General features: G+C 44.6%; 2 protein-coding genes across 2 annotated transcripts; both read left to right on the plus strand.

Annotated features, from left to right (window-relative positions):
• Positions 1-1534: 1534 nt before the first annotated feature.
• Positions 1535-13122, plus strand: LOC138726963 (OX-2 membrane glycoprotein-like). The gene is made up of 5 exons (XM_069869081.1): positions 1535-1583; positions 3255-3590; positions 8611-8922; positions 9418-9563; positions 10491-13122. The coding sequence occupies exons 1-5, from the start codon at positions 1535-1537 to the stop codon at positions 10671-10673; spliced, it is 1026 nt and encodes a 341-aa protein (XP_069725182.1). The 3' UTR covers positions 10674-13122.
• Positions 13123-19986: 6864 nt separating this feature from the next.
• LOC138716624 (nectin-3-like) lies at positions 19987-23959 on the plus strand. The gene is made up of 5 exons (XM_069849789.1): positions 19987-20082; positions 20904-21242; positions 21531-21873; positions 22861-22972; positions 23621-23959. The coding sequence occupies exons 1-5, from the start codon at positions 20001-20003 to the stop codon at positions 23957-23959; spliced, it is 1215 nt and encodes a 404-aa protein (XP_069705890.1). The 5' UTR covers positions 19987-20000.
• The last annotated feature ends 3872 nt before the right edge of the window (positions 23960-27831 follow it).

Raw genomic sequence — 27831 nt, forward strand, 5'->3', positions numbered from 1 at the left:
CAGAGCTTTCTGTATGTATTTGCATAGCTTAATGGCTGTAAAATGATCTGGCAAACCCCACAAGAACTATTTTTCATCAATTTCACATTTTGGTCAGGCCAGAATGCCCTTCCAGAAATCTTGCAGGAAAATGCAGCTGTGAAAATAATTCAAGGAAAAGAAAATGAGATGTGATACCTTAAAGGAAAAAGACTACAGTATGAAGCAATCACAGTTTGCAGAGTGATGGCAATGATTTATTGAACCTACTCAAAAGCACATCCAAAATGTTTCTTTAGGGAAATGCTGATAACCTGAGCTGTTCCTACTTTCAGATAATTAATTAACCCTTGGGAGAGGAGAATTGTGGATGTGTAAGCATGTCCAAGAAAGTTATTTTGTCGTGTTACGGTTCAGGCCCATTGGATTCCCCCAACCTATTTGCATGATTCAAGGTTGATCTGTGCAGCAATTCTACTAAAAGAAAACATTTTAAATGCAATCATAGTAATTTGGAGTAGTGAGAATCTGCAAAAACATTAGCTACCTAATCAGAAAGCAGAAAAGTGAAACTTAGTTTACCAGTACAAGTTTGGTTAGCAAATCAGGTCTTGCAAGCTGGTTGCCCCACTGTGCGGTGCACAACTGGCCTGAGGGCTGAGGGTTTTGTGACCAACATGATCACAGTCAGCAGAAAAAGAGAAACGTGTATAAAAATGACAAAGCAAAAATGCTCTGAAACAATGACTCAAACCAGCTGTGTGAGCTATTTTTATGTCAGCTCACGTGAGAATGGAGAGGAAGGAATATACTTGTGGGATGGCAGCCCTGCCTTTCCAAGGGACAAGGGACCTGCAGAGGTGGAGACAACCTCAGTGGAGGAGAGGGGAGACCAAGACTTTGTTTTTTACTGTGGTAATGTATGACCTAGGCCCTTGGATTGGGAGCTTGGCTTGTTCTGGTCTCCTTACCTGGAGAAAAAAAATGCATTACAGTAGCATCCTACACCTTCATTGATTTACATGTGGGGTGCAGACCTCTAACAAGGTCCTCTGAATTACATATTGGGGACAGCTGTGCTACTCACTGCAGTATGACTATTGGCCTGAGCTCATTTTCCTGATCTCCGGTTGGGGTGTGCCTTCTGCAGATGTTGGGCGCTCAGCCAGCTCAGAAATCTGGGCTTGTATTTAGGTGTTTACAGAAACCTAACCTAACGGAACAGGGGTTTGTGAAAAACCCAGTTTTGTAACCTGTTACCCCTGTTTGTCCAGCAGCCCAGCTGGGAAATCTTTGGTTTCTGGTTCTGACACATGTTGTCCCCTGAAATTTTTATTATTCAACTAAGTGCTAGAGGGCAGGAGGTTCTTAGGAGGACAGTCTTACGGTATCTGCAGGGAGGGGGAATGTCCCTAGAGTAAGAGCGAAGTGTATAAAAAAAAAGGGGAAGCTGTGCTCAATGGATCAGTTGTTTGTTTGTCTCGCTGAGAGTACAGCTAAGATGATCACAGAATCACTAGGTTGGAAAAAACCCACTGGATCATCGAGTCTAACCATGATGGTTGCTTGTCTGCTCCTTTCCAGCATCTGGACTGTTGCATCAGGTAACTCCCTTATCTATCTGTCTGTCTGTCTGTCTATCTATCTATCTATCTATCTATCTATTGTTGTAACTATAGTGGCTTTAGGGACCTCAGTGGTCCTGAAAGCCTGTTGCTTCGCTGCTGGGTGCTGCAGTCCCCTCCTCGCATCCCCCAGGCTGAGCCCAGCAGTAACAAGGTACTTGTGGCAATGCACACGACTGCTCCCATGGGTATACAGATATGTCAGTGATGGCTGCATTGGCAACACCCTCTCCTTAATTTACCATTTACCAGTACATTTATAAGCTGCAGACAGATGTGTGAATTTATTGCAATTTGCAATCCATATAATGGGCAATGGCAATGTTCAAATGCACCCAATGACCTTTATGACTGAAGTTTGATTTCATCTCCTGCTGTGGCTGGGGTTTGGGTCAGATTATGGCACTGATTTGCTTTAGCCAGGACAGAATTATCTGCAGTGATAGACATGGTACTTGCAGGTGTATACTCAGGCCACTAGAAGCGTGGGTGTGTAGCATTCCTTTCTGTAATTAAAAATCATGTAGAAAAGCCTGAATTTGTTTCAAACTAGCTTTCCTGGTTGTGACTTGTATTCCACCTATGGCATTACTGAGCTCTGAAAAACAGAATGATTGGCACAGCTTCACAGGTGGCATCTTGGTCTCCTCCTGAGATCTGCCTGGCTATGGCCACAGCCATGGGGAGGGCAGGACCTGAGGGAACTTGGCCGGGAAAGTTAGACAAGAGTGCCTCTCAACACTGCAAACAGCCTCAGTCCTCTAAAACCTGCAAAGATATTTCCGTTTCTTGTAAATTTAATTATGTTTTCAGTGCTGTAACTGACCCTGCTGAATTCTCCCTTCCCATGCTAATATACGCGTATTTTAAAAAATCCTAAGGGGACTGTGGAGCTGAGCTGTCAAACCTAGCAGTATTGTTTTGCTTGTCTGTCCCCTTGATAGTTTTTCCACGTCTGTGAATCAGAAGAGGAGACTGTTTTGTTTTGGTTTGTTATTTTTTTTTCCCCTGGAGACCTCTAATACCGTGGCATTGATGCTATGGAAGTCTTCCATCTGTGGGCCTTCAGCAGGGTCTTTGCTGCTTTCTAGCTCCATGGCCTCAAGCCTGAGAGAGGAGGATGGATGCAGTTTGCCTCTGGTCCTACCTACCTCGCTTTTTCCTTGTGGTTTTCTGTTCTCTTAACAGCGTTTCACAATTGTGGATGCATGATGTATAGCTGTACATGTGAGAATTTTTAGCAGCTTTACTGATTTGCTTCTCACTGCTATGTAGGAAGGCTCAGAGACCTGCACTGGCAGCTATTTGGGCATTAGGGTGGCTGAACATTTAAGGAATCTCTCCATCCTCTCCCAGGATAAAAGCCTTAGCAGACAGAAGTCTGTCATTCCTAAAACCCCAGCTGCCTTTCTTGGTGGCCCTCTCTACAGTGCAGGTGTCAGGCTGGCAAGCTGCTTTGTGTGAGAGGTTTCAAGTCCAGTGAAACTTTCAGGGAAATTCAGAGCTGCCTTTTCATGTTTTCCTTAGATAGAGGGGGCAGAGTGACTTTTCACAGCTGCTGGAGGGTGAGGGCCTGGGGGGACCTCTGCTGGGAGTGGATTGCATAAAGGTGGTAAGAAATGCTGAGTGCAGAACCCACTTCTTCCCCAGGCTCCGTGCAAGTGATGCACAGAAAGGTCCAGTCGGTCCAAGTAGGAGAAAACGTTACATTTTCATGCCAGTCAGTCATGAAAGAAGATGTGCTACAGGTGACCTGGCAGAAGGAAATGGATGGGGCTGAAGACAACATAGCAACTTACAGTAAAATGAACGGCCAAAAGATAGCAAAGGGTTACGTTGGCCATGTGAGCTTTGCCCAGAGCGAGTTACAAGCCTCGGCCATCTACCTCCGTGGAGTCACCCTCCAAGATGAAGGATGCTACAAGTGCATCTTCAACACGTTCCCCTTGGGGGCTGTCACCGGCAGGACATGTCTCAAGGTTTACGGTAAGGCATCGTAATTGCATATGGGCTGTCATATGAGGACCAAGTGATTTTCCCTGAAGAAACCTTCCCTGGTGACTGATCGTTGCTAAACTGCTGTGGGAAAGGTGGCTCAGCTTCCTCTTTGCTCTCCTTCTTCCTCTGGTTTTGCCTCTAATGGGAAACCAGCATTCAATGTTTCTTTAATTTTTTTTTCCCTTTTAAGTCAACAACAGAAAGATCCAAAAACTGATGTGTAACCCATGATGTCCTCCATGTTTCCCTAGCCATGCACTGTGCTGACAGGTGGCCTGCCACAACCGTGAACCCTAGGCTGCTCTATGCACTTTAACTGCTGCTTTTGCCTCCTAAGCCTGGAAATCAAGCACTTTTTTCTTATTCTGCCTTCGATCTCAAAAGAATCAAAGGTATTGTAAAGGAAGAGAGGCATATGCATGACCACAGTATCTGGAAACTGTTTTTGAAGCTGTAAGAAAAATGAAAAGTTAGGCTAGTCTCAGCAAAAGATTGCAAAATAAAAGGAGGGGCTGAAATACAGTGCAGCTTGTGGGCTTTGCCACATGAATATCTTGTGCAGGTCAGCATCAATTAGCTTTGAGAAGAAAGTTAAACCAAATCATAAGTCAAGGTGGCAATATCTGACAAATTCTCTATATGAAATTGTCAGCTAGCAAGTACAAGCTGAAATACAAACTTGAAGAACTCAAAAAGAACCAGAGTGAAAAGCTGTTTATCTTTTGAGGGAGGTTTTTGATTTACTGCTTGTGAGAAAGCTGAGACATTAAACGTGCACCGCGGACACTTGACTCTCTCATTCTTGACTCTGCTGTGGGGATGCTGGCCAAAGATCATGTCAGTGTCTAAGACCTGCTGCTGGTGGTATGAACCCTGCAGAATATTTTGTTTAACCTTAGTACCTTCTGCAGACAAAGACACAGACACATCCCCCACCCCCCCACATGCATGTTCCAGGAGTCCTCAGTGTGGAAAAAACCCCCGATGCCCCTGGCTTATAGCAGAAAGATAACTTAAGCAATAAGGCACAGGCAGGGTGGGAAATAGGAGGGAAAACCAAGTCTGGTGCAAAAAAAAAATCTTTTTCCTTTCTCTTGGGAAAGCTCCTAGGGCAGAAAAGAGAAGTTAGGAGAAATTTACTCAGTATTTCAGATATGAAGAGGAAGGTGTTCCTGAAAACACCCAGCCCTGAGTAAGAAGGTAAACACTGATTTATACACTAGTGGAAAATATGGAAGTGCCTTGCCAAGGGATGTCTTTCTCATTTATCAGGTAAATCTGAACAGAGTTGGATTTGGTTTGTTAGTTTTGTTTTCTGGCTATGATTCATCATTTAACAGAGCACTACTACTACAAAAAAAAAGTGTTTTTCTGCTGCTAGACACACTCTTATGAGCATTGCTTTCCGCATCTTTGACAAAAACAAATCAACTGAGAAGGGTTGCACTTCTCTCGCAGGCAGGCATGAGCCCACTGCTCCTGCTGCACCAGAATGGGCTCACAGGCCACTGTCAGGAGTTTCCTCATGGGCGTCATGGTTGCTTTCCTGATATGTCGAACATATCCTGGAGGTCATCATGACTAAACTATGTCAGTACTGTGATGGAAGATTTTGATTCACGTGTGGGTTATTTCATTGAATCTAATTTATGTGATGCTACTTAAAAGTCATAGTTTTACTGACTTACTCCTCAACTCATAATGATGGGAACAACTTGTCTGAACAAGCCCAGAGGATGCTCTGGGATGGACCATGAAGCCAGCAGGGATCTCCCAAGGCTCAGTGATTCAGGGCAAGGTGAGCGAGCCAGAGTCATCAGCTGAAAATGAAATGCTGCCATGTCTTTGCCTTCGAGTGGGGACTGCCAGGGAGTTTACAAGCTGGTAATTGCCCGGTTACAACAGCCTTAGCAAGAGGGACTGTTCCGGGATGGACAGCAACACTGCATGATGAAGGGAAGTGAAACTGCATAAGAACTGGATATAACGCTGTGAATAAAAGAAATAGGTATGAGTGGAGGTACTTCAGACGTGTCTGGCAGAAAACAGCAAACCAAAGAAGAAGCAAAAATTTCCTACCCTGTAGCAAAACTCTCGTTGGAACAGAGTAGTTTCAAGCGTGTGTGGTGAGTCGTTCTCGAACAGCCTGCTCTCCTTCCCCTTCCATTTTGATTTGGAAATGTCTTGCTGACCTTCATCACCAAAGAGGATGAAAATGAAACCCAGAAAGGGGATTGAGTGAGCAGGTACAGAGAGAGTGGGATGTACCACATGAGAATGGGCAAGACTTGCTGAGTCACAAAATTCCCCAGGCATTTGCTGGGCCTTCTTCAGAGACCTTCTGCCTTCATTGTAGATGGCACCGTTCATCTGGAAGTATTGAGCACAGCAGAGAAATGCCATTGCTATTTCTTAGACAGGGGAATTTAGGCACAGTGTTGTTGGTGAACACCCATATGGCTAGAAATGGCTTTCTGTCTTCACGAGACATCCTGTAATTCCTAATTTCTTTTATCAGTCTCTTCAAGTCCACTGTCAAGCCTTTAAACATAAAAAACATATTATGACCTGACAGCCCCCCTTTAATTGCAGAAGGCCATTGCCAATGTACTTCACTAGAAGGACCCTTTGTCCAGTATTTAGGAACAGTGCCACAGCTTGAATTTGCAACACTCATGTTACTGCTCTGCAGGAGCTACTAAATCAAGTACTTGCACATATCTTTTTTCACTGGAAACAAGTACACTGATGAAAGTCAAAAGAAGCAGTTAATTTAAGTGTATGCATCAGCAGTGGGCACATGTTAACAAACAGTGTAGCAGGACTTTACTGTAAAAGCAAGCACTTACATTTTTCGACTGTACATCTACTACAGGCACTTGCTAAGGGAAAGCTCAACCCTATAGGATTTTTTTTTCACATGAGAATCATTCCCTGGGGTCAAATGTGGGAAGAAAGAGGACTGCTTAGTCACCAAAAGAACAGGTGTGGGAGTGCATGTGTTTCTGCCAAGATACTGAGCAGTTTTTCTTATCCCTGCTGGAAATATGTGACATCTTTCCTTTACTGTTATTGCATGTTGCAAGCTATTATTTGAAACTAATGCTGTGGGTGGATATGTTATTTTTGTGCATCTCGTGAGTGAAAGAAGAAGTTCAAAGATCTCTCGTTAATCAAAACATAAACTGTGACACTTTTCACACATGGGAGATTTTGAGACGTTCCAGCTGAAATCCCCTTCTACACTTTTCTTCTTGCTTACAGATCAACACTAGTGGGTTTCACTAACCCTTTGGAGTCTGAGCTTTTGTCTATGGGAGATGCAAAAGCTAAGAAATAACTCCCTTTTATTTTTCTAGGCAGGCAAAACCTATAGTAAATAAATAAAATCTAGCCATAAAACCAAACCAAAAAACTTGATGGTATACAATATCTTGCTTCTGCCTTCTGATAGATATGGCTTGCAGGATTCAGACAACCTCATGAACTGCATCTGGAATTGTACCAGGAGGTTATAGGACCATTATGCAACTGGAACAAACCTTTTCCCCCTCTCAAAGAATCATGCAGAGCCTGCCACACCTCATTCATATGCAAAACTTCATTTGCCTCTCAAAAGGGGAAAAAACTCCACTTTTCCTAAGAAGAATAAAAAGGAGAGTTGATTTTCACTTTTTAAAGTAGGATTGGTAAATGATTATGACATGTTTGCTAGTGTTGGGACAAAAAGTAATTTCAGCATAAATATTGCCCTGACCATTGTTATTTTTGACTATGTAAATATTAATAATATACACATGGAGTACTACTTATTATAGTAACAGATACTTTTTTAATCAGGGAGCATTCATATTAACTCAGCCTTGAATGAAACTAGGATTGTCCCTGCACTTAAATGGTTAAAAAAATTAACATTCTCGGAAACAGGTAGAGTGTGATTTGGACCCCTATGCCATCAGCACATGCACTGAAGTAGAAGGCAGGCTGGTGAGCTGCCATATGGAAACCTATGGACTGAACTTCCAAATGGAGCCTTTATAGATCTTGAATAGAGCAAACTGAGCAAATTTGACTGGCTTGGAGCAGGGACTTGGACCACATGACCTCCAGAGGTCCATTCTGACCTAGATTATGGTACCATTTTATGGCCAAGGATTAAACAGATGATTTCTCACAGGGCATAGAAATGTCCTTATGTGTTCAGATCTCCCCTGGAGTTCCACCCAGGATGAAAACACCTTCACGCACTCCTTCTCTTTCTTTATTCCTTGTAAATAGAGTTTGTACAAACAGGAATCAACAAGCAGACTTAGTATGAGTGAGTGAATAAGCATGAGTGATGCCTTTAGTTCATCCTTCTTGATGACTAAGTATGACAGCATCCACAAATCTTTGTGAGTTAGAAGCAGTTCAGAACTAATGATCTTTAATGAAGGCTTTGAGGGATACAGCTACATCCCCAAAACTCAACACTAGAGGGAAGGAAGCTGTACAAGCACAAAACCTCCACAGGTGAAATCCTGCAGTGTAGCCACATACAAATTCACTATTACTCTCTTGCATTAATAGATGCATTTAATCCTCGTGTCCACAAGCCTGAACATCTCAAATGGTAATAAAGCTGATTCTGTGGATACGTTTAAGGGAAAAGAACAAGAATTTTCACTCTTTGGAGCCATTCAGCCCTTTCAGTGAAAGGAGGACATGTGGTTTCAGGGTTTCACTACCTGTTGCTTTTTACTTGGCCATAATCACCACTTCTCAGTTGGGATGCTACAGTGCTGCTGTTAACAGAACTGAGGCACAGATGCTTCTACTCTCTTGTCATTTGATTTGTCAAGCTCTTCATTTCCAGACTGCTGCCTGATCACTTTCATGTCACTGCCAGGCTTTGGGGAGGGGCAGGCAATATTAGATATCAAAGTTGTCCTCCAAGATAATGGTAAATACAGATGCTTTTTGCTCAAAAGTGAGCAGGAAGTAATAGATATTATTGTTACGTTTGCAGTGATCTCAAATCCCAAAGTGGAGGCTAAGCTTATACCCAGTCCAGACACAGCTGAAGACTCTGAGAAAATGGTGGGGTTTAGCTGCTCAGCAACAGGGAAGCCAGCTCCAAAAATTACCTGGCATCTCCCCAGGATCCTGCAGCAGAAGCCGAGGGAGTACCACATCAGGCTCAGCAACCAGACTGTGACTGTCATCAGCAATTTCACCCATGCCCACTCCAAAATCCTCCAGGAATACCCCATCACCTGTGTGATCCAACATCCTTCTCTAAACAGGACGCTGGTCCTGCCCATGGATAGCGTGGCACAAGGTCAGTATGTAACCCTGCTCCTGACCTGGAGTGGAGAGGAGACCATGAAATCCTTCCTGGGATAGATCAAGAAATGCCTCCGAGTGCTGGGGAACAGGTGGGGAAGGCATCTGGAAAAGTAGCTGGGGCTGGGGCAGTAGAGGTGATAAGGAATAGTCAGACGTTCTGGGTGATGGCATCCAAAGTCTAACTGCTCTTTGGGTCTCTGACATGCCATGATGTGCTCCAGCCTCTCTACCTCTGCTAAGGACTTGCAGGGTTTTCCTGTCACATAGCTTGATGCACAAACACAGTATCCTGGTTTGGGTTAGCATGGCATCAGACCCCAGAGAGACATGTCTGCCTGTGGTGCCACTTGTATGTGAGCTAGCACGTGTTCCTAGTGTCCCTGTCTGCCCTGTCTCACCCTGGGAACTGGCCAAGGGATGTCTGAATTGGGGCTGGGATTTTTTTTCCCCTTCCTGCAAAACTGACTACCTGCTGCTTTCCCCACAGGTCCTGACAGCAGCACAGCCCCAGCCATTGCAACTGTGTTGGGGGTGCTGGTCCCCCTGACTTCCCTTCTCTTTCTTGCCTGCCTCCTCCGCTGCTGCCTCAGACACCTACGCGAGCCAGAGAGAAACCTGACGTGGCCGTGTTGGGTATGTCCTTTTGCCAGGCTGACACAGGGCTCACCCCTGCCGGCTGCAGGGCTCGATGCTGCCATCCAGCTCTGCCCAGACACTCCAAGGCTGGCTGCAAGCTGCCCAGCTCAGGCTGCACCCGGGGTGGAGAGAGACGAAGGATTCAGCTCCCAGCCAGACAGCTGGGGAGCAGCACAATGGGAAGGGGAAACTTGAAAGTCCTTAGCCAGGCCCACAGGCACTGAACAGCGATGACAGCTAGAAAACATTCACTTTCTCAATGACAAGATATGCTGAGGGAGAAGTGTCACTCCGTTACTATCTTTATGCACAAAATAGTTGTGCAAGCAGTGGCCATACCCTTGCACCCTTCTTCTGCATCTCATAAAACAATCACCCTCCAGCACAGCCAATGCAGCTCACAGAGGAAGCAGCTTTGAGGATGCATCTCAAACACAATGGGGTCTTAGAGGAAGAATGTACCCCTGTGCAGAAAACACAGGGTACCACTCCACAGCAGGGGCTGCGATGCTGCTGGTTGTCCACTGAGTTCATCCTGGCACAGGGGATGGAGGATGCAAGTTTGAGGCAGGGGTAAACCAAGCAAGGCTGCATCACCTAAAATTGCAGCCTGTTGCATGAAGGCACCTCATTTTCCATGTGGGATATGCCTAGAGCATGCACCTTGACTTTTGACGAGTATTTTGGAGAAAAAAAATAGTGGGAGGAAAGATGATAAATGTCTTCTTCCACAGCACGATGCATCTAGATCCAAGCTGGAGCCTGCTGAGGGGGTTGCAAGGGGAGAACAGTAGCCTCCCCTCACAGAGACATGTGAGGACCCGTTTGGTAATGCACACAGCTTGGATTTTTACCCCCACACTTAAAATATCCATATATCTTGAAGAAAAAAAAAACAAACACCAACAACCTCTTTTCTGCCAGGTCCTTCATGCCTGTACCAAAGCCAAGAAGCGTGGGCAGCACAGAACTGCAGGCAGGTGGGCTTCAACGGTGCCTCCCAGCCCTGATGTGACACTGAGCAGCTGCCCACCCTATGTTTGTGAGAGAGAAACTTCTTGCAGCAGCACCTTGGGATTCCATCAAACCTGCTGTGACTTACTCTGAGGGAAACATCAATAAGGACAATTTATAACAGATATTTATTTATTTTTTACACTATAATATTCTGTTTTGTGGAAAAAAAGCTATGAAATATTTATTTGAGGCTCTGACTGGCTGTGTAGATCTGCATAATGAAACTCATGCATTGTATTGTATGGGATTCTGAATGTTATGTTTATTCCTTTCTGATATTTTAAGATTGTAAGCTCAAAACTGGATGAGGGACTGTCTGGAACAGTATAGCCAAAAAAGAGTCCACCAGGAGCCAGGGTGCAGAAGACCCATGGAGCAGATTATTGCCCTGCTGTGAGCTTCAGGGGTTTGAACTTATTCCCCAAAGGACATGAAAGATCATGCCAAGACTGGCCAGCCTGAACTTGTGATCCCTGCATCAGGAGCCACGTGCCTCAAGCCAGGAGTCATCAGGAAGGAGGAAGCTGCCAAGGTCAACTTCATCAGCTTTTCCTAGAAAGTAATGTAAAAACAGAGAGCACTTAAAGGTTTCCACTCCCCTTTTCTTCTTTTGCAGCTTCCACAGTGCCCTTGTTAATTTACCTAATCTTTCACAGATGCCTTTTGTTCCCAGACGTCCCACCTGCCTGCAGAAGGAGGCAGGGAAATAAAAGCACAGTTGGAGGGGCAGTAGGCTGCCTAGGGAATCTTGTGCATGTTACAGTAGAGTAGCTAGGGAGTGCAGTGGGAAGCAGGAGGCTGGTGGCAGGCAGGATTAAGGGGGGTGATTCTGTGTGTGGGCAGATATACAGCAGCACAGGGCAACAAGAGCTACCTATTGCTAAAATACATGCCTTATAGCCTATAGGTCAGATGTGAGCAGTTCTGGAATTCCCTGAATACTGCCCTACGCTCATGAAATCTTTACCAGCAGAACCAGGGATGCATAAATGACCACTTTCCCCAGCTGATGTGGTCTTGTGGGCAGCATGAAAATGGCTGGTGCAGACTGTCTCCTCTTCTCTTGGCTTTTCAGAGCAGGTGCATGACACCTGGTTCTTCCTTGCCCATCTGTTTCTAATGTGGATCCAAGATGAATCCACCTGAGTTGTAGCCAGAGGTCCAAGTAACCTAAAATGAAAGAGCGTGGGTAAGTTGAGAATGCATAAACCCACTTTTTGTCATAAAATGCTTTTTTAGGTTCCCTAACAGTAATAGAACAGCTAGTGAGTGTGAGGAAAGGGGAAATGGCTGCAACCATCACAACTGGGAATTTTTCTCTTGAGCCCCATAACTGTTAAAGAAGGAAGCCACATTTTGTCCAAGCTTTCCTTCTATTGTGGCTTAATTTCCACTCCCTCTGCAGGGCAAAGTGGCTGGAGGGAGAAGCAGATTTTTCCCACGTTAGCAGTTCATGGGGAACAGGATGCAGGCAAGAGGGCAGATATCAGCCCCTGGCAATCCTCCTGAACAGGCTGTGCAACGTCAGACTTTGCCACTCAGCAGGGTCCACACTTGCACTTAAGGCCAGGGTTGGAGATGGGTTTTTGAGTTTTAAAAGAAGGTTTTCACTAAAGTTTAAACTAATGGGTGGGTTTTCTTTTTTTTTTTTTTAAAAGAAAAAAAAGAGAGATTAGTCTCTTGCAGAATCGGAGATTCTGGACAGGGGTGATGAAAAGGATTTTCAGAGGAAAGAGAGAAAGGCATAAAGCTGGCAATGATCCTTTTTAAGTCCAGGAAGCTTGCAGGGTTTATGTATGCTTATTTTCCACATGCTGATCACCTGGATTGGGGAAAAGCAGGGTTTGGAGTCATTAAAGTATCTATTTATGTGCACAATTCTGATTTGTGTTACTATTTAGCCAAATGTAGAGCTGTGAACATCTTTCATAGGTTTCTCCTTAAGAGCACAATAGGACTAGAGACTGACTGAAAGAGTAGGGTATGGTAGCTTACAAACATGCTGTACAAGAAAGGAAGATCTTACCCATCTGTCTTTCACATTATTAGAATGAGAACAGCAAACAAAGGCAGAACACTTAAAACCAATATATGTATTGGCCTTCATGCTATACAAAGCTAGCTACTAAAATGCAGTGCCATAAAGTGCCATATGCTAGTGCTGCAGAGTTAATGGAATGGGTGTAATGTAGACTATATATAATTAACTGGCTGGTAGCTAGGAAAAAAAGACTATGAAATAGATACAAACTACCTTTCAGGAGACAAACAAGCTGTGACTGAGGTTATCAGAAGCTTTTACTGTGGGTGAGTAACATCCTAACTGCCTTTCTGAGCTTTCTTAGTGATTGTCTTGTGCTTCTCTGTTCAGTTCTCTCTGCTAACAATTTAGTAGTAATTCTTTGGAAGTTATGTTTCAGAAGGGTTTATACAGATACTTATTATCTCTCTTAATAAATAGTATCTAGGTCATAAAATGCTGTAAATTTTGAATAGATCTTGAGAAGTAAAATTAAAAATGGTAAGAAATTAAAGTGAAATGAACTGCTTTGTGTTGCTGCTCCGATATGATTGATATAAAGCAGGTTAACTTCAAAAGTAAATGGAAGGAGAACATATTTTCAAAGCTTACTTTACATGAGAATGTTTTGAGCTACTAACCAAGTGTGCATAAAACATCCAAAATCCTGTTTTGTCACACAAGGGTATTTCAGAGGTGTACCACGTCAGTATTTTTCCCTGCCTGGGTACTGGGTTGCCAGTTCTAAGAGTAGTAGTAAGGTCTAAGGGAATCACCCCAGAAGCTCTGGCTGAAGATGTGACTTTGAAATGTAGCTGAAACGCTGCCCATCGATATTTTATAAGTTACTGGCTGAAATTGGAAGAATATTCTTTTTCTGAAGCCACTACTGTCAGAGGCATGGGACTAAATCTACACAGTGAAAAGGTACTTTGTTTTGGTGATAGAACATTGAAAGCGTCATTCATGAGTTCTCTGTTGTGTGGCCCTGGGGGAATGATTCATCTACTAAATACCACACCAGTAAATTTTCTTATGAACTCAGACAGAGAAGAAAATATTACCTATTGTATGTCTTTCAGTTTTCAGAACTGAGTTCCGGCAAATCAGCTGAAAAAAGAGAAACGCATGAATTGAGTGCATTTTTCTCTTTCATAAATGAGGTTATCAAATCAGGCAGATAAAAATCAAGTATACTTTTGTTTTCACTTTCAGTATATCAGAAATTACTCATATTTTGGAAGCCATACAAAGGGCCTTCTCATGTCTCTCCTGCTTTCATCTTTGCTCACATAAAGCCGTATGTGAGACGAGTACTGAACTCTTGTCCAAGCTGTTTGCGTGTGGACTCTATTGTGATCTGCTCAGCTTTGAAAAAAATCCTCCTGAAATTTCCAGGAAGCTTGAAGGAATCCTCAGTCTAAGATCCATACACAAACTTCCCTTTCAGAAGCTGCAGTTCTTAATGACCCTGAGGAAAAGGGAAGAAAAAGCAGCTTGTCTAGTGAAAGAGAACTTGAAATTGCACAGGAAAGACTGAGATGCAATGAAAAGCTTGCAGATAATAACCCTTACACTTTTAAACTAAAAATTAGAGAGTTTTTTTAATCAGAATATTTAATTTGATATTATCCTTCAAATAAATTGCAGAATGTCCAGCATCTCATCATAAACACCTAGGATTACATTTTACACTTAAAGAAACCAAATTTCTTCACAGGCCTTGAGCCTTCCTTGTCTACAGGAACACAGGTTTTTTTTCTAAGTGAGATTTTAATAGTATTTGTAGCTGCCCATCAGCCAAGTAAAAAAAAAAAAGCAATAAATCTTTGTTTGCTACAGGTTTTTCTGTCAATGCCAGAATGTATAAACAAATGAACAATGTCCTAGCATAGTCTTCTGAAGATATTTGCATATTTACTTCAGAAAAGTTTAAGTTTAAGAGTATAAAATGTAGGCTTTCTCCTTTCTAGAGAGCGAGGTGTCAGCTCTCTACTCAGTATTTCAGTATTTATCTATGCATATGACTTCAACATTTCTTTCTGAAAATCTTTTCTTGTAAAGATTTCTGACCACATCAAGGCAATCAGAAAGCCACCTTCAGGTCCAGCTCAGGCTGCATAAGGACACCAAGACCTCACTACATCACAAACAGAAAGTGCTGAGCTCCTTGCACACTTCTCTGAGGCGGAAATCTTCTCACTAGAATGCAAAAGGAGTGAGGCTGAATCCTGGATCATGTGTAATAATATCCCAGCCCAAAGTGTGGTGATGGTCCAGGCTTTCCAGTGGGCTTTGGCCCAGCAGAAGGAACTTGTGGTCATCGTGCAGTTTTAACTCCTCTAGTCTCAGATTTCTGACTCTGTATCATTCTGCTGTGGAACTGCCAGACATGGATTTGGAGGCTAACCTGGAAAACCTGAAGCCAGAAGCCTCCAGGAAACAGCATCAATCATCCTTAGTGGGACAAATGTTTTTCCTGAAAGGTGAGCAAGACAGTCTAGGGACCCGGTATTTGATTCTTCATTCCCTTAGCACATCTCTTCTTCCTTTGCTCTTTGTCTGGCCAATGGGATCCAGACCTGATGTTGTGCTACCAACGAGTGCAATACCTCTGCTGAAAAAAGAGCAAGTTTGTTCTTTGCTTTCCTGACACTTGACCCAGCCACACAGTTTGTCTCTCCTGGTCTGTTCAAGGTTGTTTTCTCTCCCTGGTGTTATTCCATCTCATTGCACTTTTGAAGATGATGTCCTCTTGCCTGGATTACCCCTACCCTGCTGCGCCTTCCTTGCCCATCTCCATCCCATGCCGGTCACGAGGCTGAACTGGGAAGTGGGAGTTAGGGAGTAAGGAGGTAAGGAGAGGGGACTGGGGCAAAAGGGCACACAGAGAGCCTGAGGGGAGGGGAAGGGGCTCCAAGTGGAGCCAAATGAAGGAATTATTTCAAGTTGGCAATTTGTCAGAAAACAAGTCCATAGTATTTGGCTGCTTCCAGGAGAAACATTTCTTGCAACATTAGCTTTTCAATGAGAAGGCTATCTGGGATCTATACCGCTCTGTGACCTCAGAACTTCTGCAGGGCATTAATCGACAGATTCATTTGGAAAGGTTGGCCAATTTGACAACCAAGCCACAGAGGAGAGTGCCAAGAGCTTGGGAAAAGGAATTTGAGGAGTGCTTGGAAAGCATACCACTTGAGCACCCGAATAAGTGTCCTGTTCTGCAAAGTCTGAAGAATTAATTAGCAATGGACATTTTCTTTTTTGCTCCTCAGATGGTACCAGCTGGTGTATGGCATGAAATTGGCTAGAGGTAATGCAGCCAGGGAAGGAGAGGGCTGGACACAGCTGAGAGCTGATGTTGCAGGAGGGAAGTGGCACTGGGTGTTGCACTCCACATTCCCCACAGAATCAAATAATGGAAGGGGTTGGAAGGGACTTCTGGGGATCTTCTAGTCCAACTTCCCTGCTAAAGCAGGTTCACAACAATGTGTCCAGGCAGGTTTTGAATATCTCCAGAGAAGGAAACTCCACAATGTTTCCTGGCAGCCTGTTCCAGTACACCATCAACCTTACCGTAAAGAAGTTTCTCCTCATGTTACGGTGGAACTTCCTGTTTTCCAGTTTGTGCCCACTGCCCCTTGTTCTACCAGTGGGCAGAGCTGAGAAGAGTCTGGCCCCATCCTCTTGACGCCCACCTCTTAGGTATTTCTAAGCATTGATAGGGTCCCTTCTCAGTCTTTTCCAGGCTAAACAGGCTCAGCTCCGGTCCCCTAATCATCTTTGAGGCACTCTGCTGGACTCTCTCTAGTAGTTCCTTGTCTTTCTTGAACTGCGGAGTCCAGAACTGGATGCAGGACTCCAGATGTGGCTTCCCTAGGACAGAGAAAAGGGGCAGAATAACCTCCCTCGAGCTGCTAGCTACATTCTTCTTGATGCACTCCAGGATTCCGTTGGTCTTCCTGGCTAAGAGGGCACGTTGTTAACTCACTGCCAATTTGTTGTCTACTAGGACTCCCAGGTCTCTCTTTGAAGAGCTGCTTTCCAGCAGGTCAGCCTCCAATCTGTACTGGTGCAGGAGATTATTCACCTCAAGGTGTAGAACCTACACCTGCCTTTGTTGAACTTCCATTAGGTTCCTCTCCACCCAGCTTTCCAGCCTGTCCAGGTCTCACTGAATGGCAGCACAGCTTTCCTGTGCATCAACTGCTCCTCCCAGTTTTGTATCATCCTGCTTCCTCCACGCAGGATCCTGAACTCCACTGTCTCATGGTCACTTCAGCCATGGCTGTCCCAAACTTTCACATCACCAACTAGACTTCTTTGTTTGTTAATGCAAGGTCCAGCAGCAATCCTCACCAGCAACTCCACAACTTATGTAAGAAACTTTCATCAATGCTCTGTAGGAAACTCCTGGACTTTGTGTGCCAATCTGTGTTAGCTTTCTAGCAAATATCTGAGTGGTTGAAGTCCCCCATGAGAACCAGGGGCTGCAATTGTGATACTATTTCCAGCTGCCTGTAGAAGAACTCATCAAACCCCTCTTCCTGGTCAGGTAGCCTGTAGTAGGCACCCAGAACAGTGTCCCCCACATTAACCTGCCCCTTGATTCTTACTCAAGCTCTCATCTCATTCTGTTTCTGTGAGTTTCTGGTCAAAAGTATAAAATCCCCATAATTTCTGAACTGAAATAAACATGCTACCAACAGGAAACAAAAGGGGTGAACTTTTTTGATGATAACTTGCTCTCAGAGTGTCTGCACAGTGCCAGCTCATGTCTGCCTCTCTTGGCCCAGCAGCTGGAGTATCTGGGCTTGCAGCCAGGAGTGAGCCAACATCTCCTTTCTTCCTCAGCCTTCCATCTACTTGCTGTGATAAGCAGCAGGGTGCCCCTTGGTCTCGGGCAGAACTGAGAGCAAGAAACATGAACCAAGAGAAACTGGGAGAAAATATAGCACCATAAAACTGCTGATGAGCAGTCTTTCTCTTTACTAGTAATTCTCCTCTTTGGCATTAGCAAAAATATCAAAACTAAAGCTTGAAAAAAAGTGTGGCCCCTAGAAAGTGGTCGTTTCAATTTAATCCTAGGGCAGTCCTACAGACTTTGTTTTCCCCCATCCCTCCCCCTAGCAAATGAGAATTAATTAATTAAGGTCAGACTCTGCAGTACTTACAGTCCAAACAAGCTGATTTGTCTGAAAACTTGAAAGCATTGAGGTCTGACTTGGACAAGCAGTCCTATGGGATAGTTCTTCTAAAACAAACAACAGTATCTTCCAGGGCCTTTAATAAAGGCCTGAGGAGAAAAACCAGCCAGTTTCTTTTTGTGTGCAAAGTTCCGGAACTACATAAAATAAAGTAAAAGTCATGGAGGAAGGATGCGGGAAACAATGTAAGAAGTTGAACAGATTCCGTTTCAGTAATGTGCTTTGTTATCAGGATCTTTTTAGAGGTTACCAGATCTTTTAGAGGCCATTTTATAATGTTGTCATATTGTATACGAGAAGGTGGGTGCATATTTTGATGCATAGTGTGCAGTTGGCTGATAGGATCATTGCTTGGGTAAAAAAACAGTGAGATTCAGAGGGTAATAAAAATACCAGAGCCAGTTTTGCTGCCTGGATGAGGAAGAGTTTGTAGAAGGGGAGAATTGGGCACAATTTAAGATGATTGCACCAACCTTCCCTCTCACATAGAAAAGAGACTCAAGACACACCTTCAGAAAAACACTTCATGTGTGTGACCCTTCACGTGGGTCTGCTTTCCCATCTCCAGTGGGGTTACAGGGGCATGTAAGAGTGGAGCAGATCTGCTCTGCTCTGTCTATTGTATCTCGGGCACAGACGATATGTTGCAGTGATATTTGTGTTGGCTGTTAAGTGCTAACTAGGGCTGGGTGCTAGGTCAGAGCTTGGCAGGCCACTGGGAGCTCACTCCAAGTCACAGCAAGGTGGGTCCTAAATGTTCCTGCCTGGCTGCTCTCCTGGGGTAAGGCAACCCCTTACACCCAAAGCAAAGTCAGGAGGCAGAGGGGAGCTGGAGAGCAATAATGGAGCCAGCAATGGGGAGAAAAGAAAAAAAAACCCAAGGGACTCTGTGGAAAAGCTCTGACATGGTGGTGTATGTTGGCTTCACTTCCCTGGTCTTTGCCTGGAGTGCGAGCTGGTGCTGCAGGCCTAACAAGAGTTTAGACAGAGACCCTTCCTGTAGTGCAGATGCCAGGAAGGATGTTCTGGAGTCCATCTTGCCTTTTTATGAATTAATCTACAAGGTTTGGGGGCAGGGTGTGGAATCTAAACCCACAGAAGCCTGCAAGAAACCTAAAGCATTATGCTGCCCCTCTGGATGGAGGGAAGACACAAATTCATAAATAGCAGAGATGAACACAGAAAGCATACAGTAATTGTTTTGCATATTTTCCTGTAAATTAGCCTTCCCCCCTTCTTACAGAAAAACCCAGAATAATTGGATATAGCATGTGGGATATCCTTCTGTAAATACAACTAGAAACTTCACATGGTACCTAATCTCACCACTGGATTACCATGTGGCCAAGAGCTGTGCCCTGTCGTTTTGCAGTGAAATAGTTGGGCACAAGACCTCATCCCTGAGTGCAGAAGCACTTTTGTACCCCGAGCTTCTCCTTCTGAAATTGGGTGTGATAAAAATTTACTCAGGCAGAGGGGACTTCAGGCAAACCTGCCCTCTGCAGAGACCTTTTTCATAATATAACTTGTAGGTTTGGTATTCTTGCAGGTTGAGGGGAAGCAGTGGCATCTGCAGGTGTCCCCATGCCACCCTCCTGTTCTTGCTTGTGGATTCTCTGTGACAGGTCCAGGGGAGGAAAGCAACCTCCCCAAAGAGCCTGGCATAGGCACCCGGCGTGGTGCTGAGCAGGCTGCAGGGGTGGTTATCAGCTGGGAGCGCCTCCCCGTCCAACCTCCTTTCCCTGCCTATGCTTACCTGGAAGATCTCACATTTACACCTTGTGAGGTGTAAGTCCTCATGATGGCATTCACAGCAGAGCTCAGCAGCATGGGGCTAACAAGGGGGAAACAAGGCTTTGCTACTCAGGGGCAAAAAGTGTGTGCTGCGTGTTTCCGGTTCCAGCAATTGGAGCAGTCAGCAGGGTACAAAATTATGCTACAGCTATGCTATGCTACGAACCTGCAGCATGTTTCCTGTGATTAATGTTTAACCAGGCTCTTAGGAGTAAAAAAAGGACTGGTTCCCAACTAACTGGCATTTCCTTGCCAGCACTGCCGTCACAGCTCTCTGCTGATTGGCCTCCGAGGAGCTTTCTTGAAAAAAAGCGCGAAGTTTTCAACCGTCTGCCTGGGCATGAAGGGGTGTGGGGAAAGAAGGTGAGCTTTCTTGGACAATTACTCTGTCCTACAATGCTTTTCCCCCTGCTTTGCTGGGCTGAAATCTGCCTGCTGCTGCTCTGTGGAGGCTATCAGCTGGTGGAGCCAAAAATGGGTAAGTGGAGCATCCTTTCCTTGCATGAGGTTACCTCTGGAGCAGAACCATCCTTTTTTGGCATCCTGACTGAAAAATACTAATTGGTTGACCGGAACAGTAGCTCATAATCTGGTCAGCAGCAAAACTGGGAAATGCAGGTTAGATAGGGCACAGAGCAGTGTCTTTTAACTCAAGCTGTATATTCAGCCTATATATTCCCTTTATTTGTGTGTCTTTAAGCCATTTGGCACAAGGATAGAGCACATTTGTGTTTCCATTGTACATGTCTGGGCGCTGCACATTGCTCCTGGGAGGGGTTGGGGCAGGGGGATATCCCTCTGCAGCCATTTGCACTGCATCCCAGCTGTAGGATGCCCTGGGCTGCTCTGTCTCCTCTAACCCTGCTACAGGTGATGGCAAGAGGGGAGCTGGGATACTCTCAGGAGCAAGAGTCACTTTCACTGGGTTGCCGTGTGTTGGGTTTGTACAAGACACCTCTGAGCTTCTGGAGACAAAGTTGAGCTAAGATTAATGCACTGGGAAGAATCAGGCCCAGGTCTTCAGTTTGTTGTGCTTGCTAAGAAGCCTGTCTGTCCTTATGTTCCTGTGACACATTCCTCTTCACCACAGGAAATGTGCAGTATAGGCTAATAAAGTGATGGCCACACATGAGACCAAGGAGTCTGCGGTGTCTCCATGTGCCACATGGCCTTGTAGTGGAGTTCCTTCCGGCACTCCGCAAGATGAGAGCATTGTGATGGGATGCTTCAAGGCACTTTAGCTTTCCCCTGGTGACTTTTTCCCCCTTGCTCTGATTTTGGGTTTTGATTTGTTCCTAGGTTTGAAGGAAGCTGTGAAATCTGAGAGCATCGTTACAGCAGCCCTTGGTGGAGAGGCAAATTTTTACTGTAACTTCTTGCTCACGATGGATGTTTTGCAAGTCACCTGGCAGAAGAGAAATGGGTCTTCTTTCCACAACATAGCCACCTACAGCCCACACCATGGGCTGAGGCTGATAGGTTCATTTCAGAAGAAGGTGCATTTCACTACAGCAACCCTAAAGGCCACAGCTATCACACTCCGAAACCTCACATTTGAGGATGAGTCCTATTACAGATGCATTTTCAACGTGTTCCCTCATGGCTCTTTCAGCAAAGATATATACCTCAATGTCCAAAGTAAGTTTTCCGCTAACACCTTCTCACTTTCTGGCACTCAACGCAAGTCTGATGTAGTCAGGATGTAGATAAGGATTATCCCCACCACCGCATGGAGACTTTCCATGCAGCAGCATTTCCTAGTGGATAGTCCCCAGAATTGCCATATCTTTCCTCAGACGAGGTGGAGTAAAAGAATCCAGAGATGTTTTTGGGTGAGAACCCCCATACAGAAGGGCAGCATGTCCAGCTTTGACCATTGACTTGCTACAGAGTGTAAAAAGTACCTTCTTTTTTTTTTGGTCTCAGCAATTTCTGAGCTGACAGTGGAATATGATTCCCACCTGCCCACCGATGGTCTCTTCACTGCAGTCTGCTCAGCAACAGGAAAGCCTGCCCCTCAGATCACCTGGCTGGGTGAGAGAGACCTGAATGAGTCCCCTGAAGTACACCATATCCAAAATGCAAATGGAACAGTTACAGTCACAAGCAGACTTACCTTCTTTGCCAGCCACCACCGTGCCTTGACCTGCTTCCTTGACCACCTGCAGGGAAGGAAAATGAAAGCAGTTTACCTGGAAAAAGGAAGGGGAGGTAGGTTGTTTTTGTATGGGGAGGTGCAGCATGTAGTGGGGAGCACCTACGAAAGGATGTGAAGCTGTGGGAGTGGATCTGGTGTTTACATAGGCCTTGCTACACATTTTTCTGGGAGTTCAGATCTTGTGCTGGATGAAGATTTCACAATTTGAAGCCATCCAGAAGATTCCTCCCTGTAGTGTCTTTGCTTCTGTGTGGTGGGTGTGTACACATATATATTTAATAAATATGTAGATTTGCATGTACACATGTATGTATGTCTCTGTATGCTTATGTTTCTACACAGTCACTGATTTAGAGCAGATGCGATCAGCTTTCCAGCAGTATCCACAAGTGCACCAGCAGAACAGGTCCCTGGCTGTGAAATGCTGGATGAACAACATTTCACACGCAAGATCCTTCAGGAGAGTATGGCTCGAGAAGGATGTGAGACTTTCCTCATGATAAAGCTTCTTCATACAGAAAAAGAATGCATATAGATCAGATGTGAAAATTCTGGGGTTTGGTTCACCCAATACCAGGGAAATGTGAGAAATTATTGGTACTTACTTAAAAAAGATAATAATTCCTTACCTACACAGCGTTATGGCGCTACACTGATCCTTTCTCTTCTTCAAAGAATAGATGAGCAAAAATTGATGAATGTTTCACTCCAGTCCCAACCTCTGAATACAAGAAACATGTTGACATCCCTCTACATTCTGTGTGAACTTACTTGTTTCTTTTTCTAGATGCACAGAAGAGCATAATCATCATGGCAGTCTTAACAACCGTGGTGTTCTCAGCATGCCTGATACATTGTGCCATAGGACCAATCAAGCGAATAAGGAAATCGTAAGAATAATTCTCATTTTCTTGCATATGACATGGCTTGTCTGTGTTCGCTTTGCAATTTGTCTTGTTTCCTGTTGGTGTGTTCATACACTTGCCTTGGAAACTTATCCAGGTGGTAACAGCATCTTTGAAGCAGCAAGATTCACTCTAAATATTAGGAGGTTTCTAGGCATTGTGTGACTACTTAATGGTCTGGGGTTTTTTTCAGACTGAAGAGAGGTCGAACAGCTGCAGAGGAGAGGGGCTTACACCACAATATAAACGAGAGAGCCATGAGCCTGCACACGCCAAAAGACCAGCACATTGCTTATCGATATAAGGTAATGCAAACACCTAAGGCTTCTAGTAATTATCCACATCATTCAAATGCCTTGGCAGCACTTACCAGGAATGTGACAACACCCTTCTATTGAGAGCTGGGGTCTGCTCCTGCAGCCACGTCTTCATTGCATGGGGTAGCCACACCACGTAGATGACACCATATGTGCTCCATCTAATTTCTAACAATGCTGGGGAAGGGCTGGAGCATGAAGAAAAGTCAGTCAATGGTTGAGTAGAAAGATATGGAAGAGGAATTTGAAATGCCTAGGAATAACCCTTCTGGATAAAGGTGAGGCAGCGTGGCAGAGCTCAGGTGCTGTAACTAGCAGCCTCACATGGAAGTTCCCCCAAAAAAGTCTGTCCTGCCCTGCTGGTTAAATAGGCGTGAAGCTCGGGGCAGGAGGGGGATGCACACACATGACTGGTGGCATACACAGACAAAACCAGTAAATGGCCACAGCTGGGAGTCACTTCCAACAGCTACTTTCCTCTGACATCCCACAGGTTCCCTGATTTCCTTGCAAGCTCATCCTAGTCCTGTGCTGTGAAGGGGAGCGCTCTTGTCTTCTTGTCACTTCTCCCTGCTACATAACATAGAACTTTGTCACAGTTACCACATTGCTGTGTTGGGTCTTTTGCAGGAGCAGACACCAGGCTCCTCACTTCACAAAAGGCTACAAGATGTGAAGAAAAACCCAAGAGACGAAAAAAAATGTAAGCGCTTGTTTTCTGAGGAAGCAGAAAACCTGAACAGTGTCCACAGCGTGTATAGGAGGGAACCTGTTGGGTTGTGTACCGAAGAGCTTGGCTGCACACCCATAAAGGAGGACACAGAGACAATGGCAGATGGGGGAGTCCAAACAACACCCTGCTTCAGCTGCTCCTCAGTCCAGCACAGGAAGGAAAGATGTCAGCTCACTAAAGACCCACCTCCCCAAGCCCAGAGAAGCACAGGGGCCCAAAGGCAGATGGGAAACCCAGACTAAGGACTCAGAGGAAAAAGTGCTTTGCCCAGATCCCTCACAGGGATGTCCCAGGAGATCTTCAACCCCAGGGTGTGGGTGTAAATCCCATCCAGATGAGTCGTCAGTGGTGCACCTTTCGAACTGATGTGGATCACTGCAGAAAGGGGTATGGAATGCAGGACAAAAGCATTTTGGGACTGCCTAAGACTTATCATGGGACACTTAGGGGAGGAACCAAAGGCGAGGAAGGGAGGACTCAAGAGGATGTGGGGATGAAAACAGCCTGGGAAAATGGAGAGATAAAGTGCTAAAAGGTCTGGTTGTACACACACAGGGGGCTGAACAGTACAATTGTCTGGCTCTGTCCATTGCCTGATCACCACTGTCTTTCTTATTTTCTCATTAAATTCAATTTCTAACTCTTTTCTGGGTGAGGGACTCCCTAGTTGGTGTGCATGTGTGTATGGGGGCCAGGTGCCAGCAGCTGTGTCAGTACCATAGGCTGGAGGGCTCAGATGAAGAGATCCAAATGGGAGAAACCAAGTGACGGCCACCAACACAGACGAGGGTCAGAGCCCTTGTGTTCCTGGTGCAGCACCTGAAGCAAGTACAGATGAGCATGTGAACACCAGCAAGGATCAAGCCAGTGAGTAGATGACGTGTCCCAGGATGCTCTTTAACTTTTCACAAGGACTCAAGCAAGGGGATCTGTGCTGCAGATGTGGCAACACCCATGGAAATGTATCGAGATTGGTGTTTTGAAAAAAGTCGTGGTTTTAACGATTCAAGCTGGAAGGCTTCCACTCCAGGTCTCTGCACCCTCACACCAGGTTGTTAGAAACGTCTTTCCAATGTATGTGCAGAGGTTCTTTTAGCAGCTTGTGTCACAGTGCAGCCTCAGCAACAGCATGTTCTTTTGTAATAGCAGAGTACCCTCTAGCGGGAGAGATCACAAATGGAAGTGAAAACGCATCTGGTGAGTTTTCTGTTAAAATAGTAACTCATGAGTGCTAATTTTTTTTTCTCTTTGGACTTCCAAATACTCTTTTGGTTTCCAGCAACCTTATCCCAGGCATCAAGAAACTACAACCACTGTATCCAAAGACATTCAGGAGCAGCATGACGAAATGACTGTATGAAAGTTGTCCTGTGGCAGACAAAGACTGTGCTCACTGGACGAGAAGGTATTGAAAGGGACTGACAGAAGGAACTTTGCAGGGCTGTCTCCTTGGAGAGATGGATTTTGTGCAGCTGGGCATCAAAGTCAATGGAACTTTAGAAAACAATCCCAGGCTTCTTGGCCAGGGGACCTTTAAAAGTCGATTTTGAGTGATGCTTTAACCTAGAAATTGCTCAGCAATTAAAGGACAACTACTTCCCGTATTCTGAAAATCATGTTGAGAAGAGGCATGTAAACAGAGATCAGTGAGAGAGACATGAACATTCATTAACACAGAAGACCAACAGGTTTCTCTGGAAAATGAGGGCAGGGCAGGGCTTAGGCATCTTAGCTGTACCAAAGATGCGTGGCTGTCCTCCTAAGTCCATGTAATATGAAACCTCTTTTTACAGCAAAATTTAAGTTTAGGTGTCTTCCATTTTACATAACTATTCTAGAGCTGGAAAGCAAAGTAAAATGTAGAGTGTATTCAGCCCATTCTTGCCATGTAACGGTACCCAGGACTTTTTGGTGGTTTTTCCACATGCACAATTAACTTTCTCTGCTGGGAAGCGTGGTACAGTTTGTGCTGGTGAAATTGGCCAGGGTACCAAACTGTAAATGATTTAGCAGTTCCTTGTTTTATAGAAGTAAGATTGAGAGAAAGGAACATCAGGAAAAAATATTTCACAGAAAGGGTCATTGGCACTGCAACAGGCTGCCCAGGGAGGTGGTTGAGTCACCTGCCCTGGAGGTGTTTAAAAGATGAGTGGATGAGGTGCTGAAGGGCATGGTTTAGTGATTGATAGGAATGGTTGGACTCGATGATCCAGCGGGTCCTTTCCAACCTAGTAATTCTATGATTCTATGTGATTTACCCATGATCATCCAGTTTAATTACTAGCAATGTAGGCACCTGGTGGCAGGTCCTCTGGGCCAGGCTGGACCTCCTAGTAAACCTATTTGAGCACTCTTGGCTTGAGGAAGTGTTGCCTGAACTTAATGATTAAGGGAACAGAGTGTAACAGTCCTGATGTAAGCCTGCAGCAGGCAACAAGCCCTGTGGAACTTAGTGGGTTCTGTTTTACTGGAACCTGTGTCATTGACCCTGGTCTTCCTCTGCTGCTTTTTCTTTCCCTGTGAAATAACAGCAACTTGCAACAGCTGTGTCATATTCATTTCACTTTTTTCTCAGATGGTTCTGCTTAAACGAGGTCATTAGCCCAGAAACCAAGGGAAGAACCAAGAAATATATTATCAGCATTTATTTTCTCAGCTCTAATTTCCTCTTATTCAGCTTTGATTTCCTCCCTCTCTTCCAAAGAAAAAGCCTTCTTACTTTCCAGACCCTTTCATCATTTTCTTCTTTCTTCTCTAAGTTTCCCCATCCCACTGAAGGAGTGGTAACATTTGGATAAATATAGAGCTTTTCCACTTCAGTAGAAATGAGTTACAGGCTGAGCTAATATAAAATATCACTCAAGTCCCTCAAACGTCCCCTTTATTTTCATGCAATAAAGGGCTAAAAGATGTCCCTGGGACTTCCCTGCTTTTGTTGCTTTGATGGCACAGGGCACTTCTGGATAAATTTATTTTAAGCTGCATTGTCTGCAGTTCTCTGGAGTTACCTCTGAAATTCCCTCAACAACAGAGAAAATAGGTGAGCAGGAAGCTTGTTAACACATTTTTCTTAGAAAAGAAAAGTATGTGAGAAGAGTATAGGAACATCAGTCTCAAATAACAAGTATTATGTTAAGTTGCATGAGGCCTGAGCTTCTTTAGAGGGAACAGATTCTCTTCTCATAACAAAAAGGGGAAGACTAGCAGAAGGAAATTTAAGTGACTTGAGACCACTTCATTGGTCCCCAGAGACAGAAGATGACATTAATAAAAGAAAGTAGTGGAACTTGGGCTTTGGTTTGTTAGCTGTCAGAGCAAGAGCTCCACTAAATCCAGTGCGATGGTGGAGAAGATGTCTCCAAGGACGGCTGTATCCAGTTGGAAAAGCTGCTCTCCTGATCTCCAGCAAGAGCTTAGATCTGATCCGATGGGTGCTACGGTGCTTTTTTTTTTTTTTTTGCAGGTCAAAAAGCAGTGCTTTGTGTACTGAGGTACTGACAGAAATGGAACGGGCATGGTTAATACACAGCTGAACGTAGGATGGCCTAGGGAATGTACAAACACCACCTCATTCCTGTGGGCAGCAGTGCATCAAATACTCCCACATATCTATGTCTTAAATAAGAAAGGATTTCTGATTTTACATGGACCCTTAGACACTGTGTGGGCATGTTTGTAAATTAATTTTGGCAGGACTTGAAATTGTGCCAAGTCTGATATTTTTCCCATGGGAAAAATGTTTTAAAACAGGAAACCTTCTAGGACCTTGCAAGAGAAATATTACAGTTGGTATTAATGACATATAAACATGCGTGTGTGTGCGCAGAAAAGCAGCTGAAGAAACAGCAAACAGCAGACACCAAGCATTCTGTATTGATTGTAAAGGATGCTGTTTCTAATTAATCACATTAAGAAAGAAGTTGGTTTTGTGAAGCCTGGGATCACCCTGATAAAGCTACAAGAGAAACAATTTATCAGTGGAAGATCCTGTAGTCTAACAACAGGAAGGTGGCATGGAGATTGCTTTGTGTCATTTGTGCTGCCCCTTTTCCTCTCAGTCCAACAGGAAGGCAGCAGAAGACCACTCCCAGTGATATAAGAGACATATCACAAA

The sequence above is a fragment of the Phaenicophaeus curvirostris genome, chromosome 1 (genome assembly GCF_032191515.1).
Source record: "Phaenicophaeus curvirostris isolate KB17595 chromosome 1, BPBGC_Pcur_1.0, whole genome shotgun sequence".
NCBI classification, from domain to species: domain Eukaryota; kingdom Metazoa; phylum Chordata; class Aves; order Cuculiformes; family Cuculidae; genus Phaenicophaeus; species Phaenicophaeus curvirostris.

Bases quoted from the DNA above. Each gene is read 5' to 3' on its own strand.
- LOC138716624 (XM_069849789.1), top strand. From the start codon at position 20,001: ATGCTTTTCCCCCTGCTTTGCTGGGCTGAAATCTGCCTGCTGCTGCTC. The intron at 20,083-20,903 runs GTAAGTGGAGCA...ATTTGTTCCTAG, and splicing joins GCTGGTGGAGCCAAAAATGG to GTTTGAAGGAAGCTGTGAAA. The intron at 22,973-23,620 runs GTAATGCAAACA...TTGCAGGAGCAG, and splicing joins ACATTGCTTATCGATATAAG to ACACCAGGCTCCTCACTTCA.
- LOC138726963 (XM_069869081.1), top strand. From the start codon at position 1,535: ATGATGGTTGCTTGTCTGCTCCTTTCCAGCATCTGGACTGTTGCATCA. The intron at 8,923-9,417 runs GTCAGTATGTAA...CTTTCCCCACAG, and splicing joins CATGGATAGCGTGGCACAAG to GTCCTGACAGCAGCACAGCC. The intron at 9,564-10,490 runs GTATGTCCTTTT...CTTTTCTGCCAG, and splicing joins ACCTGACGTGGCCGTGTTGG to GTCCTTCATGCCTGTACCAA.